At 55.4% G+C, this 15396-nt stretch overlaps 1 protein-coding gene across 2 annotated transcripts in view; it reads left to right on the top strand.

The window, feature by feature from the left end:
• The window catches only part of PDE2A (phosphodiesterase 2A), a 100041-nt gene that overhangs the window by 60313 nt on the left and 24332 nt on the right, over positions 1 to 15396 (top strand). For both annotated transcript variants that reach the window (XM_012456903.2, XM_012456904.2), the window contains exons 3-4: positions 6683 to 6772; positions 10213 to 10301. In XM_012456903.2, the coding sequence (XP_012312326.2) occupies positions 6683 to 6772; positions 10213 to 10301 (179 nt within the window). The remainder of the gene's footprint in view (positions 1 to 6682; positions 6773 to 10212; positions 10302 to 15396) is intronic.

Raw genomic sequence — 15396 nt, 5'->3', positions numbered from 1 at the left:
TCTGCCTCGAAGGGCCATCCTTCCCCTTTCCACACTCAGCTCCTGCCTCCCTCCCTCCACCCACTCTGGCTGTTCCCTCCTTTCCTGACTCCAGACTCTGGCTGAGGGACTGAGGGGATCCCAGTGAGCCAAGCCCTTGGGGAACTGGTGTTGCAGGCGACCCTTGCCTTCCTTCTCCCACTCTTTCCCTCTTCCCATTCCTTCACCCACCCCCAAACCTAGCTCCTGATGGATCCAAGGGCGCTGAGGACAATCAGGAGGGCATTTTGGAGGAGGCAGGATCTGGAGTAGAAGCTGGGACCAGCTTGGGAAGGGCGAGAGGCCCGGGAGGAGCTGGCTGTGGACGCTGGAAGGGAGGAGCCAACAGTGTGGGGTCAGGCTCCTGTGGACGGTGACACCTCGGGAGGCGCCGGGACTGGCTCGGGTGTATTCTACAGTGCACGTGTCTCCAGTGTGGCTCGGAGGCTGGAGACGCGGCCCTGTTGGAGTAACAACTGAAGCCGGAATCTGCGAAGGGTGGGCCGGAGGGTGGAGGGATGGGGTATAGAAGGGGGAAGGGGGAAGTAGAGGAGGGAGGGGAGGAAGAGAAGAGCGGGGAGAAGGAAAGGTCCCTGGCAGATCCCTCCGTTAGGGCTGGGCTCCTGCGCTGTGAGTAGCCCCATCCATACTCCCGTGTTATCCCTGTCTCCCTACCACTAGTTTCGCTCTCCTTCCACTGGGACCTTCCCTGAGGAGTCCCCTCATTGGCTGTTCTCACCTGAGCAAGGCCCCACCCCTCCAATCCTTAGACTGTATACCTGTGTGATTGGATGAGCCAGACAGGCACCTCCCAGGCTTGTAGGAGGGTCGGAGATAGTGTCAATGAGTCTCAAGGCGTGGTCCCCCGACCGGCAGCATCCGTGTCATCTAGGAATGTTTGGAAACGCAAGTTCTTGGACCTCATCCCAGGCCTACTGTATCAGAAACCCTGGGGTGGGGCCAGCAATCTGCACTTTAACAAGCACGCCAGGTGGTTCTGGTGCACGTGAAAATTGGAGAACACCTGGTGGAACCTCTAGCCACAGGAGGTACTTGGGAAGGGTACCTTCCCCTCCCCAAAGCCTGATGCCTCACTCAAGCGGGGCACTGACAGTTGGGCTAGTCCAGCTGTGACCTGGGACTCTGTCCTTCCTCCTCCTTCAAACTAGGACTCCCAAGGGTTGCCGAGCCTCTTTCCTCTGTTCTCCTGACCCTGGTCCAGCTCAGCCTTATTGAGAAAGGTCTGGGGCTGCAAGAGCTTTGCACTCACAGGCAGCTCCTCTTTGAGCATCTAAGGCACCAGTGTCTTTGAGAGGCGGCTCCTCGGCCAGGTGGCAGGCGTGGGCGGGTGGGGAGGAAGGAGGAGGAGCCACCTTGTTCTGCTTCCTTGTCTCTGACTCTGCAGGCCGGGCGTGCTGTGAGGCTGCGAGGAGGCATAGAGTCAGCCTGGGTGCTGGGCTGAGGCTCAGCGAAAGGGGGCTTCTCTGGTCTGAGCCTGTAGGAGGCCTCCTTTGGGGCAGTGCTGCCAGTCATCCTGACTGGGTAGCTGTGCTTGCTAGTGCCAGGCCTGTGCTGGGCACAGAGCTGGATAAGTTCTCCTGTGCCCTTGAAGGGCTCCATCCTCTGGGAAGATAAGGAATGGTGTCTATTGCCCACCGGAACAGGAGGCAGGAGGCAAAAGAGACGTAGATGACACTTGCCTGGCACCCCCTGTTTGCCCCCTGCGCTGCCTTCCTGGGTTCCCCGTTCTGTGGGCGCTCCTCTTGAGTCAGGTGCTTTCTCCCCATGTTCTCAAGGTGACTATTTCGAGGTTTGTGGGAGGAGTGGGCTGGAGACACAGGAGTAGGTGGGGGCAGCAAGTATGCAGGAGAGAGATGGAGAGTGGGAGGAGAAGCTGTGAGAGGAAGAGAGGACGCGGAAGTGGGAAAAGATGCCAAGACTCCTGGAGAGGAACGGGAGTGCAGCCTGGGACACAGGTGGACGTCCACTGAGGGAGGCAGGGAGGAAGGTAGGGAGGTCCACCCAAAAGGAAGGAAAGGGAAGATGGACAGAGAGGGAGAAGACTCCTCCCTTTAGAGAAGGGGACACCAAGGCCCAGAGAGAGAGAGAGGGCCTCGAAGAAGACCTAGCACACTCAGAGCTGCGTGAATCAGTGTGAACGGACAGTCCCAACTGCACAGCTGGAGCCTTGACTCTTGAGTTTTTGATGTTATTGCCTTGCTGTAGGCCAGAGTGATGGGCACTGTGAGGCTTCTTTCCAGAGAAGGAGGCATGGGGCCAGTGCCAGGCAGTGGGGAGAGCTCCAGAGAACCTGTGGAGATGGGAAAAGGCACAGGGACTCATGGAGATGAAACAGGAGAGCAGCTTATGGCAGCAACCCCAACCCTCAGGAGGGGCGTTGGTCTTGTGCTTGTGGCTCCAGAGGGGGTAAGACCAAGATCTCTGGTTTCATAGACTCTTAGGCTTTAAGAAGGACCTAAAAGTAATTTAGTCCAGACCTTCTCTTCTCCCCAGATAAGTGCAGAAATGCAGATCCAGCCCAAGGCTGAGCCCCACCCCTGGCTTCAGAGGAGGCCTGACTCAGAACAGGCTCCCCTTTCTTGGTACCTGGGGTGAATGAAAGATAAGTGCTTGGGAATGGTGCTGTCTGTGGTGCTGACTGGCCCTACCTTGGACGACAGAGCTGCAGGTGGAACTAGGGAGAACAGAAAGGCTCCATCTACCCACCCACCCAGCCACTTGTCTACCTATCTACCCACCCATCCATCCACCATCCATCTATCTATCTACCCCCTCAACCCATCTTCCACTCATTCATCTATCCACCCACCCTCTCATCCATCGAGCTTCATTGAATTAAACCACCAAACCATAGAGCTATATGCTGCAGAGCTAGAAAGACCTATTTTTTAGTAATAAGAAAGCTGAGTCTCAGAAGAGGAAGTTGCTGCTTAAGGCCACACAGAACTTCTGTAGTCAATCTGGGACAGGGCTAGAAATTGCCAGTCTTTTCTACACACCACAAGTTCTCCCCTTTGGTCTGGGAAATTGCCTGGTTGTTATGCTGATATCTATACTGTTATTTGTTCCAAAAAGCTGTGAAGGCAGTAAATGTTACCTTCTTCATCCCATCTTGAGCCTGGGGTGTGTGTGTATGTGTGTGTGTGTGGTGTGCAAGCCTGTGTAACCTTGTGTGTGCATTGAATATATAATTGCCTTTGATCTGTCTGTGTGCGTTTTGTGTGAGGGCCTGTGCATATACACATGAGTAGAGGCATGTGCATGGCAATATGTATTTGTGTGGCATGTGGATATGGGCATGTGAGCAGGTAAAGCTGTGTCTGTATTTTTCATTTCTTCTTCTTTTTAAGATTGAAGCTCCCTGACTTGAGCCTGGCTCCCCATCTGTGCCTCCAATTCAGGAATCTCCCCACTTCCCATTCTCAGCTGCTCCCCGCTGCTTCTCTCCTTCCTTTGCTGACGCAGCCACTCTGCCCTCTAAGCCCACATCTCATGGGCTTTGAAATTTGAGCTATGTCCTCCCCAGAGTTGATGCAATGGGGGTGAGGTTGCTTTGAGATCTGGGGAAGATTCATGGAGGAGATGGCATTTGAGCAAGCCTTGAAGGCCCCTTGGCGTGCCACGTCTAAAGTGGCCCTTCCCAGCTGCAGTTCCTGTACCCAACACCCTCCACTCCTGGGGCAGGCTGGGCAGGACCAGGAGATGGAGTGACCGAAGGATCCCCGCAGAGAGCCTTGGGCTTCATCGGTCACATCATCATCCAGTCCACTCTGGCATGGATGTGAAGCCCTTCCCTGCTGCTGCTCCAGCTCTCCCCAACTTTCCTTTCCTGCTCTCCTTATTGCTATTACCCTGCACTTGGCCTGCAAAGTCATGGAAAACTGAACAATCAGAGCAAAGGTCAGACAGGCACCCACCAATTCCAGTAAAGGACAGTGGAGGACATTTCCCAATCAAAGCAAAGGGCAGGTTGAGGAGTCCACCAATCAGAACAAAGGACAGACTGTTCTTTCTGAGCTCCCACTAGGGTGGGAGCGGGGATCCGGTGCTGAGCCGGAACCAGACAGGAGCTAAAGATCCAGAGGTTTGGGTTCTGGACCTGGCTCTGCCCTGACTGGCTGGCTGACCACAGGTGGATCATTGCTTCTCTTTGAACCTTGGCTTCCTCATCTGTCATATGGGGAGACTTAGCTGTCTGAAGTCTGTGGCTTTGAAGAATTTCTCCCCCTGTATCAAGCTTACTCCATCACCTGGGTCTCTCTTTCCCAAGTCCACAGCACATACGTCAGACTCCTCCGAGGGCAGGGCCTCTCAGGAGGTCAGCTTCTTGGCTCCTCTGCCTCTAGGCAGGAATAGACATAAACCAGCACCACCTTCTGCACAATCCTTAGAGCCTCAGTCTGGAGAGCCTGCATCTGGAAGACCTTATTTTGGGAGTATTTGGGGCATCAGCTCTTCCTCCCCTTTTTAGTCTTCAGAATTGACCTTGGAAGGCCATAACAGCCTGCGTATATACTGTGCGGACGTATCTCTAGAGCTCTTGCCCTGTGAATCCAGGAGGAACTGTACCAGTGGGAATGCACGCATATGTGCGTGTGCGTGTGTGTTTGTGTTTGTGTGTGCGCGCCTGGATGGTGTCTGAAGGCATGCTGGGATGTCTGCGAGGATGTGGGGTCTGTGGTGCTGAAGGTGTCTGTGCTGTGACTTGGAGTGCCTAGTGGTCAAAGGACAAGTGATCCAATTTGGGTATTGTATTGTCTGGAATCGGCAGCTTCTAATGTCTGAGGGCAGACATCTTTCCTTAACCAAGATATGTGTCTTCATCCTTGAGCAGGGGGAGGGACCAAGGAAACCTGGGTGTTGGGGAAAGTGATGCTGAGTAAGCATCTGGGGAGAAGGAACACAGGATTGGGCAGCCAGGAAGACCCGGGAGCAAAACTTGGAGCTGACGCCTGGACACAAGGCTTCATTTAGAGCCCAGTGTGGAACTTTCTGACAAATGGGCATTCAGCCCATTCTTGAGCACCCTCGGATGGGAAGCTCACTTGCTCCCTCTCTCCTGGTGGCCTCTGCCTTTGTAGCATGGCCCTGCTTGGAAGAAGGTCCTTTATCCCACTAGACAAAGGCCAGCCTCCCGTGAAATCCTATGGGTTCCCAGGGTGTCCGTGGGGCCACAGAGTTCAGATCCCCCATCCAGGAGGATCTGAGAGATTGGAACTGGAGACTGATAACCCTGGGTCTCCACTGCTATAGATGAGGCATCACCGGGTTATCCAGTCTTAGTCACATGCAGGACTTGGTTCCAGTTCCCTCCTTTCATGGGTCGCCTCCTCTGGATGAGTCTCATCTTGTCAGCACCTGGGACACAATGAACGGGGGATGGTCTAACTAGACTATAGAAGTAGGGGAACTGTCACCTTCCCAACTGGGTTAACAGACCTCTATCAATACGGCCTGCAGTTTGAGCATTTTTATTTCTTGTCAGTCACGCTTACGCTGTGAGCTCATGCTGAGCTTGTGGTCTTTTAAGACCCTCAACCTCATGTTATGTTCACATGAATGGAGACCCAGCCATGTCTCGTTCATTTTGCAGTTAATCACTTTGCTTTCTGAACACAGACCCAGCCTTCCACTGGGAAGACATCTGAAGGGACTTCCAAGGGCTTGCGGGAGGGCATGGCTGGTGGATGGTGTGAGTCACGATCTTGCCTTGGCCCTCGTTTCGTTTGTTCTGTTACCTTTCTCTTTGATCCCCACGGCTCTGGCCAAGTTAATAGAGCGAGAAGCAGGGCCTTTTGTCTCCGTTCCGGCTCTGCAAGGACGAGCCCTGTTCCTGGGATGGGAAGGCTGGGAGGCAGTCAAGGCTGACGTCTCCTCCTCCTCTAGTTGCCGGGGAGGCCCAACCGTTCTCCCACCTTTTGGGCAATGCACCCCGTGGACTCTTGCGACTCTCAACCCAGCCCCTCACTAGGCTGGAAAATGAGACTAGGTGAGACCACCTCTCTTCTGGGGAAAGTGAGTGTGCCCAGCTTCAGCGGACATTCAGCTGAGCATCTACTCCGTGTTGGGCATTCTGTGAGGCACTTTTAGCGCTCTGTTTCATTTTTATTTTCATTTTTAAGGGCTCAATTTCATTTTGTCTTCATGTCAGCCTGTAGGGGGCAGTAGCCCCAGCTGCTTCCAACTTACAGATAGGAGACTGAGGCTCAGTGACTCAACCAGGACACTCACTGCTCATGCTGAGTGGAGCTAGGACTCAAATTTGGATATTTTGTTTGTTTGTTTGCTTGTTTTGTTTTAATTTGGAGGCTGGTGGTTTCCCTACCATGCCAGAATTGTCCTCAACTAGAGAACAAGAGACCTGGGGTCTAGGCCAGGCTTGACCTGTTGACTCACTATGAGGCCTTTGCTAAGTCCCTGGCCCTTCTCTGAGCCTCAATTTCCCCACCTGTAAGATGAAGGTACTTGGACAGTCTGTGACCTTAAGACTGTTTGATTTCAAGATCCCGAGATCCTGGAATTCATGCGCCTCAGAGCCTCGGGCTCTGGTCTAAGCTGGGGGGTTTGCTCACAGTCCTTTGGGCAGGTGGGGCTGCCTTGGCCTGCCTGGCAAAGCCCCTCACTGCCCTCTCCTCTCTTTCAGGATGCTTTGCTGAGTCTGGGCTCTGTCATCGACATTTCGGGTCTGCAACGTGCTGTCAAGGAGGCCCTCTCAGCTGTGCTCCCCCGCGTGGTAGGTGCCCACCCTTGCCCCACGATTTCCACCCCACCCCCCAAGTCTTTAACCAGCTGTATGCTGTACGTCGCCCAGGGCCAATGAGGAAGGAAGAGGCAGGGTCCCTACCCAGAGGATTTTCATGGGGAAGTGAAGGGTCTGGGTGGGTGTTCTGAGATGGTTTTCTGGAGGAGGAAGCCTGAAGCTAAACACCAAGGAATGAACTTGCATAGGAATCCTGCAGTGGCTGAGCCAAAAGGGGCTTAGAGTTCAAGTGGAAAAGCTGTGTCTCAGATAATGAAAGATATTCACCTAGGATAACAGGACATGGTGGACTCAGGTGGGTTTTGGAATACATGCAGCAGGAGAAGTTGAGGGTAGACATGTAGAAGAACTTCCTGGAAGCCAGGTCTGGGAGGTGCTAGAATAGGGATCAGCTTTGATAAATAGAACTGCATTAGGTTAAAGCACCCTGCCCGGAGCCAGGAGGCTGGAAAAATCTCCTCTGGCAGCCTTTTAGTGGCTTTCTGTCTATCCTATCCCAATATCATGGATAGGTTGCAGGTTTGGGGCAGATGGAGGGTGGTGATCATGGTTGCCTGAGCCCAGAGTACCTTACTGGGGAGACTGTGCCCCTCATCAGCTGCTCCAGGCCACTCCCCAGTCTGGTTCAATGGCCACTGTTCATCCCTTTGGCAGGAGGATGGGTAAACCAGCCCTTGAGGCCTAAAGTAGCAGGGTGCCAGTTGTGCCAGCTAGAGGGAAACAAGGGACTTTTGGAGCCTGGGAAAAGGAGTCTGATCCAGCCTAAGGGACATGGAAGACTTCCTGGAGGAGGAGGTGCCCTGACTGAGTCCTGATAGCCTTGAATGTCCTCTTCATTACTCCAAACACCAAGGGCAGCCTCTGCTCCAGGAAATATGGCCAACTCAGAATGCGACCTTCCCATCCTGCCAGACCCCATTGTCCCTGAATCTGCTTGATGGATGAACCACCAGAGGCCCAGAGAGGGAGGGCAGTTGCCCCAAGGTCACACAGCATGACAAGAATAAATGGGACTTGGCATCTACGCACCCCCATTCCCTCTCCTTAGCTCTGTCTTCCCCAAACCTCCTAGAAGTTCAGAGCCCAGGAGGAGGGCTAATGAGTGAGCTTTATTGAGTGTGAAATTGGTAGGAAGTGGGTGATGTATTGGCGCCCAAAAATAAATACTCCCAGAGAAGGATGGGACTGAGGCAACATCTGGCCTGGGATGGAGGCACATCTGGAAAGGGAGGGTGGTGGAAGCTGGCAGGTCGGTTTCTGCAGGGCTGCCCCAGAGCCTCTGTGGCCACCAGAGCTGCCCGGGGTGGGAGGAGGAAGTGACTGGCTCTGTTTCACAGGCAGGGTGCCCTGGTGGCTGTCCCAGCCTAGATGCTCTACGACAAATTAATTGTCTCCCCAGAGCTGGGGGCTGGGATGACAGCTGTGGTTCAGGTTCCTGGGACGGTGGGAAATGTCAACCCTGGCCCACCCAAGAGACCTCTATGAGGTAGGGAAGCCCTGACTTCCGGGAGCCCTGGCTTGATTGCACGGAGGGGCTCAGCCCCCAGTGAGGTGAGGGAGCTGAGGTCTGCTCTGCTGCCCCCAGGGAGGGGAGCGGAGATGGGGAGGGGACCCCCGCCCAGGGAGGAGAGCTGCTAGCACCTGGCTTCCTCATCAGCACCCATTGTGGCAGGCAGCCCCGAATGCAGATGGTGCTGATGTGTCTGAAATGGTTCCCTCCTTCTCTCCAATAGACTCAGCTAATTTTAACCTAGAGGGCTGAGAGTGAGGGGGTGGGAGACACACGGACATCCGGAAGTGAAGCGAGAATTTGTCCCCCTCTGCTCCCATGGATTACCCACCCCTCCCTCTGCCTGGGCAGGACTTTCCATGTGACCTGGGGTGGTCTCTTAACCTCTTTGGACCAAATACCTCAGGCCCCTCCCAGGCTGCTGGAAGAGCTGGATGACAAGAAGGAGGCTAGATATAGCCGAGGAGTGGGCGGCCTCTTCCCACTGAATTCTTTATCCCTGAACTTCCCACTTAGGTTTCCTTCCAGCCAAACAAGAGGGTGTCTGGCCCTCTAACTCCCCTCTGGCCTTCTTGTCCCCACCCCATGCCACACCCACCTCTGAACCTGGCTCAGTGTCTCTGGAAGTAGTGGCTGGGGATCTCTTGGGGATTAGGAGCAGGCGGGGGCTGGCTGGGGACAGCTGATGACAAGAGTGGCTGGCAGGATTGTGGACTCTCAGAGTCATAGAAGGCAACTGCTTCTGCTGAGAAGGATTCCACACTTACTGAGGGTGGGCCTTCAACACGTACTCCACTGTCACCTCCTCCTGAAGCCCTCCAGGATACCCTCAGCTGGGAGGCGAGCCCTTCTCCACGGTCCCACAGAGAAACAGCAGAGTTGTGGGCAAGGATGTGTTGTGTGGGGGTTGGTCAGGGATCCCTAAGAGTTGCCAGTTCTGCTTGGAAGGAATGTGGATTTTTGCCTGTGGGTCAGTGAGGGCAACTACTTCTGCCAAGACATGGCCTGGAACTGAGGCCAGAGCTGCTCTGGGCCCTTGGGAAGGGAGGATTGAAGAGCAAGAGCTTTGATCTCCCTCTGAGGAGTAATCAGTCCAAAATACAAATCTGCTCACGTCTCCCTGCACACGTCCTGCTCTGCCCCCAGTTCTGTTTGTAAGGCCCATCCCACTCAGCCCTGCTGACCTCGGGCCCAGCCCCCATGCCCCTCCCCTCACTGTCTGTTCCTAAATGCTCCATGCTCTGTACACCTCTGGACCTACCTGTGTACCTGCTACGAGGCCTGGGAGCCCATTCTGTACCCTGCACACTCCCTGAATGTGTCTAATTCCTACTCAGTTACAGCTGGAAGGTCACTTCCTCCAGGAAGCCCTCCCCAGGCCCCACGGAGGATGGTGCAGTGGCCTGCTCTGTGCTCCTCCCTGGCTGGGGTTATGGGTGTGTGGTTTCTTGTAGAGGTGAAGGAGGGGCACTTCCTAGAGCATTCTCAGCCCCATCCCTGGTACAGCTCAGAGTGGATGCTCAGTTACTGTTTGCTGAATGCCCGAGGCTTGAGTCAGGCAGGGAAATGTCCCCGGGTGGAAGGTGATTTGTCTGCAGCTTCAGTCCTTCCGACTCTGCCTGGCATGTTAAATTTTGGGTGGTAAAGAAAGTCACATCTTTACTGAATCACTGCCTGCTTAGAATCCCTTCCAAGAGGAGAGGGCGAAGCGCTCAGTCCACCAGGTGTTTTGCTGCCCTGGCTGCATCTTAGAATCACCTGGAGAGTAAAAACGAACAGATCAATGCCAGAGCTCCACTCCCACAGGGTCCATGACCTTGCCACGCAGACCCCTGTGTGTAGGCTGGGACCGGGCGGCTGGGAGGGCCTCTCCACAGGGTCTCATCAGTGCCTTCTGTCCTAGGAAACTGTCTACACCTACCTGCTGGACGGGGAGTCCCGGCTGGTGTGTGAGGACCCCCCACATGAGCTGCCCCAGGAGGGGAAAGTCCGGTGAGCCATTCTCTGCACCCCCATTGCCCTCTTGCAAGGCCAAGGATTCTCAGGGCTGAGGCACCATCCAAAGTCATCTGGTCTGACGCTCCCCGTCCTACCTTGGTCCCAGCCTTCCTGCCAGGTGGGCTTTCTTGGCCTGGTTGCTGACCCCAGCATAAAGGGCAGAAGCAATATCTTCTCTCTGTTGGGGAAATGGATATGCACAGAGAAAGTACCAAGTGATGGTAAATTTTCTCCTTTTAATTGCTTCTAAATGGCTGTGGCCTCCTTAGAGCAGAGTCTCAGAATGTTGGGGCTATGGTGTCTACCAGTTAGAACACCAGCATGCTGTGAGAACCACTGTGAGGCTGGACTTGGAATCCCAGCATGCTGGGCCTGCAGGAGCCAACTCCTTGTATCTGAGAACAGAGAGACCAGAGGCAGCATCCTGCTGAGGGTTCTGGAGCCCCACGGCCTGGGTTCAAATCCCAGCTCCCTGTTTACTAGCTGTGTAACCTTGGGCAGATGATACAACCTCTCTGTGCCTCAGTTTTGTTTGTGAAATGGTGATAATAATGGTACTTATAGGATTGTGGGGAGGATTAAATGTGTGTAACACATGTGAAGTATTTAAATCATCCTGGTGAGGACTATCTGTTGGGGATTACCATTGTGAGAGAATGCTGGAATCACTGACTTCAGGATCACAGGATCAGTGCACTTGGCCCCCCGATACCTCGATGCCCGTTTAATTCAGCCTCCTCATCTTCAAGATGGGTAGATACCATGAGACATGACCAAGGCTACATGCCAGGTAAGAGGCTGAGCCAGCCTAGGACTTGGGTCTTCTGGCTCCTGGCTGTGCAGGGGGCAGTGAGAGGAAGTGGAATTTATCAGAGAGAAAACGGTGGGGCCGAATGCTGCTGGGAGGAGGCAGGCTCTAAAGGATGTGGCCATTGCCCGCTAAGCACTGAATACAGGGCCATTGTGGGGCCCAGGGAGCACTGGGCAGGGAGCTGAGGGCAGAATGGGCACCAGCGGGGGTGTCCCCAGAAGGCAGCTCTCTACCCCTGTGAGGAGGGCTTTTCCAATAGGCTGAGTGGTCCAGGGATGTGGCTTTTTCAGGTAGCAGCTGAGCCTGGCAAGCCACACACCTTTCACAGGGCCATGGAAAGAATTCCTGTTTGGGGATGCTGGACTCGTGGTCCTGAGGCCTCTCCTGGTGCTGGAAACCCTGGTTTCCAGGATGCTGGCCTCTCTCCCGGCCCCTTTCCTGTGGAAGGAGTTGGTTCCGCTCTGTTAGCCCAGAGTCTTTCCATCTCCTCTTCTCCCACTGAGCTCCTTTCACCTTGCCCTAACAAATTCTCTGACAAGGAGTGTGGGAACAAAGCCACAGCCTCCCTCTGTAGCCTCATGTCCCATCTGTAAGAGGACGGGACAGTGCTGAAAGGTCTTTAGAATCTAAAGAGGAGAAATGTGCTCATGCCCCCTTTTCTCCTCGAATTCTAAAGAACTTTGCTTTATATGAGCTCCCCTCCTTTAGGAGGGCCCTCAAAGCAGCCTGGGAGGCCTTCCTGGGAGGGAGGCAGCGGGAGCAGCCTGCAGGTGTGCTTTGCCCCCAGGCCCTGCACAGGGTCCCCTTGGCTGTCTGGGCGTGTGGAGCTGGTGCGTGTCTGCGGTCCAGGCATCTTTGACAGGGCTCAGATCCTTGGCATCAGCTGCCCTTTCAGCATCCTCCCTCCAACTACTCAGACTCTGTCAGGCCTTTGGAAAAAATACAAAAGAAAAGCAATTAAAAGTGAATGTTCAAATGCAATTAGCCCAGAGCTCGGTGGAGTGGGGGAGGCGAGTGCCTGCTGGGAGACGGGTTGGAGAATCCAGGAGGAGGGCCGGGGGATGAGAAGGGAAGAGAGTGAGCGCAGTGAGGACCTCTCAGGGGATACCTGTCACTGGGGGGCAAGGATTGGGGTGAAGGCCCAGGCCCAGTGCTCTCTCTGGTATCTGAGCTCTGCTTGCCTACCTTGGTGCCTGGTGTCTGGTGGTGAGCCCACATCCACAGTTAGGGCGGAGAGGCCACAAGACTGGTTTGGCCCTCAAGAGCTCCCAGCAGGATGCAGACTTGAGACCCAGGTATATGGAAGAGGGAAGGGCACTGGAATGGGATTCAGACAGGTCTGGATTTTAGCTTGGCCCCATCCCTCTATCTCTGCGTTCCTACCTGAGGGCCTGTCCATTGGCTTAATGAGGTAACAGGTGCCAAGTGCTTGGCACAGTGCCCAGCACACAGTAGGAGCTCAGTGATTGCTACTTGTACCCTGCCAAGTTCCAACCAGTGATTAGCCTTGGGTGACCTTGAGAAAACGACTTCCCTTCTGGCCTCAGTCTCTTTTTCTGTGAAATGGGTGGGATTGGGTACATGGGCCTTTCGATGGTGACCTCTGTGGCTCTGATCCCCCCAGGAGGGAGAGGAACCAGCCTGCAGGCTGCCGTGGAGCCTGAGGCTCTAGCAGTGTCTGAGGAGGCAGGGGTGCGGGGAGGGTGCTCCTCCAGGAAACCCTGGACGGCTGGCAAACAGCAGCAGGTGTGGCGTGGAGGCTGGATCATAAAGACAGATAAGGAGGCCCGACGCAACGGGCAGGGAATGGGCTCAGGGCAGTGTGGGGAGAGGAGGGTAGGGAAGGGTCAAGGTGGAGTGAGGAGGCCCCGCCAGCTCCCAGCCCCACCTGCCCCTGCTCCCCTCACTCTGCAGGCTCTCAGATGCCCAGCTGCATCCCCCCGGTGTGTTTGGCTTTTCTGTCTTCTTGTCTTGCAAGGGCTACTCGCTTCCTTGCAAAGCCTTCCCTGCTCCACCTTCGTCTCAGCCAATCCCATTTTACTTATCTTTTGTGGCCCGGCCAGAAGCCCTCTTGGGGAAGCCTACTCCGCAGCTCGCTGACACTGAGAAGGATCCAAGTTTCAGGAAAGGGGCCTGGGCCATAGTGGCCTCTCTTAGGGATGGGTCTGCCCACAGGAAGAACCCTGGGCCAGGAGTTGGAGACCTGGAATCCAGGACAACACGGCTGCAATCACAATCCCTTGCCCTCTCCCTGGACCTTCTGTAAAATGATAGGCTGGACATTCTGATGCTGAGGGCTGGTGAGGCTCTGAATTGTAAGGGCTGCAAAGGGCCTTAGGACTGGAGAGGAGAGAATCCTGGAAGGCTGCCTGGGCCAGGGTCTTCCTGGAAGGAGGCTTCACTTCCCTCTTGTTGGTGCCCCACCTCCATCTCCCAGCCCGTTTCAGGCCCAGCTCTGCCGCCTTCCTCTTCTGGTGTCTCCTGCTATCTTAAAGCCTCTGATTACCTGCTGCTGAGTGCAGTGAAAATCTCAGGCCTTTCAGCAGCAACTGAAGCACCCACCGCCCCCACCGCAGCCCAGGCTGGCTGTCTCCCTCTGCTACCATTTCGGGGTCCCAGGACCCATCCCTAAGAAATTTCTTGCCCTAAGGGGACCAGGTCTTTCCTTACAGAATTCTGCCATCCCTGGGGTTTGTCTCGGAGGACACCGGAAACTGCATGCTCTCATCTTGGGATCCTCACATACTAGGGGAAGGAGGGGAGAAGAGGTCAAGGTCCTGGGGGCTCAGTTAGAGTGGGGTGCTCAGCCAGGGGATGGGGGCTCAGTGAGGGGATGGGGGCTCAGTGAGGGGATGGGGGCTCAGTGAGAGGATAGGGGCTTAGTGAGGAGATAGGGGCTCAGTGAGAGGATAGAGGCTCAGTGAGGGGATGGGGGCTCAGTGAGAGAATAGGGGCTCAGTGAGGGGATGGGGGCTCAGTGAGGAGATGGGGGCTCAGTGAGAGGATGGGGGCTCAGTGAAGAGATGGGGGCTCAGTGAGAGAATAGGGGCTCAGTGAGGGGATGGGGCTCAGTGAGGAAATGTGGGCTCAGTGAGAGAACTGGGGTTCAGTGAGGAGATAGGGGCTCAGTGAGGGGATGGGGGCTTAGTGAGGGGATGGGGCTCAGTGAGGGAATGTGGGCTCAGTGAGAGAACTGGGGCTCAGTGAGGAGATGGGGGCTCAGTGAGGGGATGGGGGCTTAGTGAGGGGATGGGGATTCAGTGGGGGATGGAGTCTTAGGGAGACTGGGGGGCTCAGTGAGGGGATGGGGGTTCAGTGGAGGATGGAAACTTAGTGAGAGTGGAGGGCTCAGTGAGGATGGGGGGTTCCTTTGAGGGACGGGGCTCAGTGGGAGGATGGGCTCAGCAAGAGGCTTGGCTGTTCATTTTGGGCTGGGACCTAGTGGGTGTTGGGGGACTCAGTGAAAGGGAAGGGGCTTCACCACAGTAGAGGACCCGAGAAGAACACACCGGGACTCGGAGAAGTGCACAGGGCCTGGGGACCCAGCTCTTTCCAGGCTGTTGGCCCTACCAGCAGAGAACCTTTCCCTCGATTCTTTTCCATTAAACAAATAGTTGTTAAAGGGACGGAACTGTCATAAAGTCCACGCCCGTTCCTCTCTCCACTCTGTGCCCATCTGTCCTTATCTTCAGTGGGGCAGGCTGTGACCACCCAGGCACCCAGGGCTGTCATTAGCCTTCGCCTGGGCAGCTGGCCCTGGGGTGTGGAGTCCCCCACAACCCCCAGCATGAGCCTGGAAGGCAGGGTGGTGAAAGGGGGAGAAGTAAGGGAGGAACTGGAGAGGAGCAGGGACAAAGCCCTCACTCCCATGTGGGTCGGGGAGACTCAGCCTTGGCACATTCCCCTTGCAGTCTGTGGGCATCTTTGGAGCCTCCAGGAGGAAGGCAGTTCTAGGGGGCTGTAGCAGAGGAAAGGGACTCCCAGGGTGGTAGGTTGAGGTGAGCTGGGCTGGGGGTCCGGCTAAGCCAGGGGAGAGCAGGCTACAGAGCAAGGTGCCGAGGCTTCCTGAGAACTGAGGGTCCTTGGAAGCCCCAGTGCTTGGGGGTATCTCGGCTTAGTCAAGGTTGATCTGTCCCAGCCCTGCCTCTCTCTTGTCCAGGGCCACTAAGATGATGGGATCCTCACTGAGACCAGGTTTCCAGTGTCACATTCTCCGTACTCAGAGAGTTTTACCCAGGCAGCAGCGCAGTCGGTCTGAAATCACACCTGACCGTTCCC

This window comes from Aotus nancymaae, unplaced genomic scaffold (genome assembly GCF_030222135.1).
Source record: "Aotus nancymaae isolate 86718 unplaced genomic scaffold, 86718_ANA_hifiasm-v0.15.2.pri h1tg000059l, whole genome shotgun sequence".
NCBI lineage: Eukaryota > Metazoa > Chordata > Mammalia > Primates > Aotidae > Aotus > Aotus nancymaae.
Note: the sequence above shows the minus strand (reverse complement) of the source record. Positions and strands in the feature narration are given on the sequence as shown.